Here is a 3,483-nt window from a genome sequence, read left to right as displayed (position 1 = left end):
ATATATGTTTCTCTGAATGTTTGCATGGCTTCTGTTTGCCCTCAATACAGGGAAATGCTTAAGTCAATAAGTTTTTATTTGATTAGTAAATAACGCCCGAGTGACACATTATTACAGGTTCGCAGAGCTCCGACTCCATGGTATGATGTGCCACCGACATCACCCAAGCAGGTTGCACAGGGTAGGGGGCTGAAATTCAAATAACTTGGAGCAAAGACCACCTAGAACTTCATCCTGTACCTCTGTTTAGCCCACAAATCGTCAGGAGCTGGTGAAATAATTGCTTTGGACAGATAATAAAACATCCTCCAGCAAAACTAAGGTACTTAATATACTGCCCAAGTCAATTTCCCTTATTTCTGCTGTCCTCTTGCTTTTAATAATGGTTTAATGAAAAATTCAAAATTAATTGAAACTGGCATTAGACATCCATGTGTTCCAGTGAGGGTTTCACTGCTTCAATATTTCATAAGCTGACTTTGCTGCTATGCTCCTCCTTATTCTGGCTTTTGTAGGCTACAATATCATCTCTTTTCATAAAACAAAGGGTCCCAAACAGGCGGATGGGGGTACATGGGCAAAGCTCGCAAGCGCATCACAGGCAACGCAATAAAAGCAATAGCTGTGTGTTTTCCTTCTGTTGCCATCCCCCATTTCTTTGTAACAATGCACATCTGAGCCCTGAGTGGAAAAAGCTGGCCTAAAAATAACCAGGAGCCGTCTGAAGGTGTCTGAGGGAGTATTTGGCAGCTGTCGGGCTGTCACGTACACTGGGACGACGGTGCTGGTGGACTCGCTGACACCAGACGGGCGCTGCTGAAATGAGGATGTCCTTAGTCTCCCTTGGCACATTCTGCTGGCCGGAGCCATCAGGCCATGGGGTGCCTGGGCCTGGTCCAGGTCTGGCTGCCATCAATGAGACGCTGCCCTCGGATGGCGCTGGGAATGGGATCAGTCCCTCGCTTCACCCCCCACGCTCTGGTTTGACACCTGGGATGAATTTGGGTTCCCCAAGTGAATAAAACCCCAATGGAGAAGGATTTACCAGGCCCAGGCTTGGAAGTTCCTGTGGGTCTCTGGAAATGAGATTTCTCACTGAGATCTGGGGACCAGAGCCTAATCTGTGACATTGTTTGTCCTAACAGCTTTGCACCCCTCTGTGCCTCAGTTTCTCCTGCTCTAATAGTGGTGGTGTCCTGTCTTCAAGGAGATTATTGACATATCTGTAGAGACAGACAAATGTTCCAACGTTAAGTGTTCCAAATATTAAATGCTTCCAGACCATGACTGTGCTAAAAGCTGTTCCTGTTTCTCACAAGGTGCTTAATGGACACACGTGTTAGGATCTCAATCACAAGATGAGCAAACAGAAACATGACGTGAATCATCTCGAACCTTTGCAGCAACTCAGTGGCAGAGTGAGCGCCCAAGAATCCCAGTCCCCCCCAAAACAATCGTACCTGTACAGTGAGTAAATATGGAAAGAAACCTTACTCGCAGAAGCTTCGGCTTTTCTCAAGCATGCGGGGAAATCTCCACTGTCTGTAGCGTAACTGAAGGTACTTGCTGCTGTTCTTGGCAGAGACATCATGCGCTGGGGAGGGAAAAAGGGAGATGTAAGGAGAGGGTGGAAACCTTCCTGTTTTTCAGTGGGAGAGGGGACACCTCTTTCATTCTCAACGGGAGCTGAATGCTGCCATGTCTGAAAATCTGACAGTTTGTGTTGTTATCTAATGGGCAAGAGCAGCCCCTTTGTAGTGAAGAGCAGACTCTGAACTCAACTATCTTGCAGCACAGTGGTCTGAAAATACGGGTCTGTGGTGCGAAGAATGGACAAGGGAATTAATTCTTGTAATATAGGCTACAGGAAATTACCTACAAGATAACAGGGTGACTCGATCTTTTTGAGCAAAAGAAAGAAAAAATGACTTCCTTATCTTGATGATGTTTGCTGGGAAGTATCATCTTGTGACTGCCAGAGTCTGCCTTGCGGGATCATTCAATTACAGCGGGCGCTCGCGGCTGGCATCGCTTCCTTCCTTTTGGGGGTATTGTTGTGTTTACTGCAGTACCGCTCGTACCTCTCGGTGTCCGGAGGCTGCTGTTGTCGCCTGTTTGTGCCGTGTGCCGGCAGCCCCGCGACGCCGTCCCCGCTCACGTGCTGGTGCGGAATACGGCCGGCCCTTCCATTAGGCAGCGATCTGCAAGGAAGAGGAAATCACGGTGACGAACCAGCGAGGAGCACGTGTGTGAGTCAATATTAGATATCTGATGGCGTGACGAGGAGTCCTGCCCCTCTCAGAGGGTCCCAGCCTGTTTGCCTACAATAATTACACAAATCTCCTAGGGGGAAACTGCTCTGCACTAATGAGGTTCTGTCTCTTCTCCCTCATGAGGAACTTTTCACTATGCACAGTACTTTTCTTCATTAAAACAGCCATGTTAAATAGCTGTGAGGTTCCTCAACGCCTACTTTATGAACTGATCTACCCCACAGCTGGCGGCTTTTTTGAGCGAGACACACAAGGTTACCAAACCCATTCATTTCTCACGCGCACCCGTGGAGATCCAGCTCTCAAGCCATCGGGATGAAGACGTTGTAATTACTACAGGACTCAGGGGTGTGTGGAAATGACTCACCCAGACGTTTCCCAGCCAGCAGGCTCCTGCAGCCAGGTGAGCTCTTCCCTGGAATGCGAGGCACGCAGCGCGGCAACCGGGACGAACAGGTTTGGCAGGAGGTTTTAAGCGATCTGCAGCAGACGGCCTCTTCGGAGCCACATCCCTGCCTACCCACCTCGCAGCTGGATGTTCACACTGGCCCTGGTGAGCTGGACAGGATGGACACGCTGCGGAGGAGCCTTTCTCGTTGGAAGAGGTACCACATCAAGGTCCACCTGGCTGATGAGGACCTGATGATGCCCCTCACGGTCAAGCCCAGAGACACGGTGATGGACCTACGGGCTCTCTTAGTCCGGGAGGGCGTCACGTCCTGGAAGAAGTCGTTTTATTACAACTCCAGGCAGCTCGAGGAGCATGAGACCCTCAAAGAAGCCAATATCCAGAATGGCTCTGTCCTGCTTCTCGTCAGCAATACAAGGTAGGCACAAGGAGCTCGTCTGCAAGAGGGGCGGTGCAGGAGAAGGGGAATCGCTCTGTGGGTCTCAGCCTTTTGGGATGTTTTCCTGTTGGGCTTTGCAGAAAGCAGCTCGGGAACTCAAACCCTGCGATTTCCAGCAGGTAGATTGGGATTCGTGGCTCTTCAGCTCCAGACACGCTGTGGTGTGAAATAAGGGGGTAAGAGGAGGAGGGCACCGGGTGGGTGCCACCTGTCCTGTCCCTGAGCAGGTCTCGCTTTCCTGTGGCCGAGCACGGAGGGAGAGACAAGACGTGCAAAGGGGTGAAGGAGCTGCTGCGATGTGGGGAGCGCTCTGGGAGCCTCTCACTTCTTATTCCTTCCTGTCCTGCCTGGCTCCCCATATT

The 3,483-nt window shown here is 50.4% G+C and overlaps 1 protein-coding gene across 1 annotated transcript; it reads left to right on the top strand.

The window, feature by feature from the left end:
• Positions 1-2,840: 2,840 nt before the first annotated feature.
• TINCR (TINCR ubiquitin domain containing) lies at positions 2,841-3,104 on the top strand (the record flags this gene model as incomplete). The annotated part of the gene is made up of 1 exon (XM_080359455.1): positions 2,841-3,104. The coding sequence occupies one exon, from the start codon at positions 2,841-2,843 to the stop codon at positions 3,102-3,104; it is 264 nt and encodes an 87-aa protein (XP_080215581.1).
• Positions 3,105-3,483: the final 379 nt, after the last annotated feature.

This window comes from Nesoenas mayeri (genome assembly GCF_963082525.1).
Source record: "Nesoenas mayeri genome assembly, chromosome: 25".
NCBI lineage: Eukaryota > Metazoa > Chordata > Aves > Columbiformes > Columbidae > Nesoenas > Nesoenas mayeri.
Note: the sequence above shows the minus strand (reverse complement) of the source record. Positions and strands in the feature narration are given on the sequence as shown.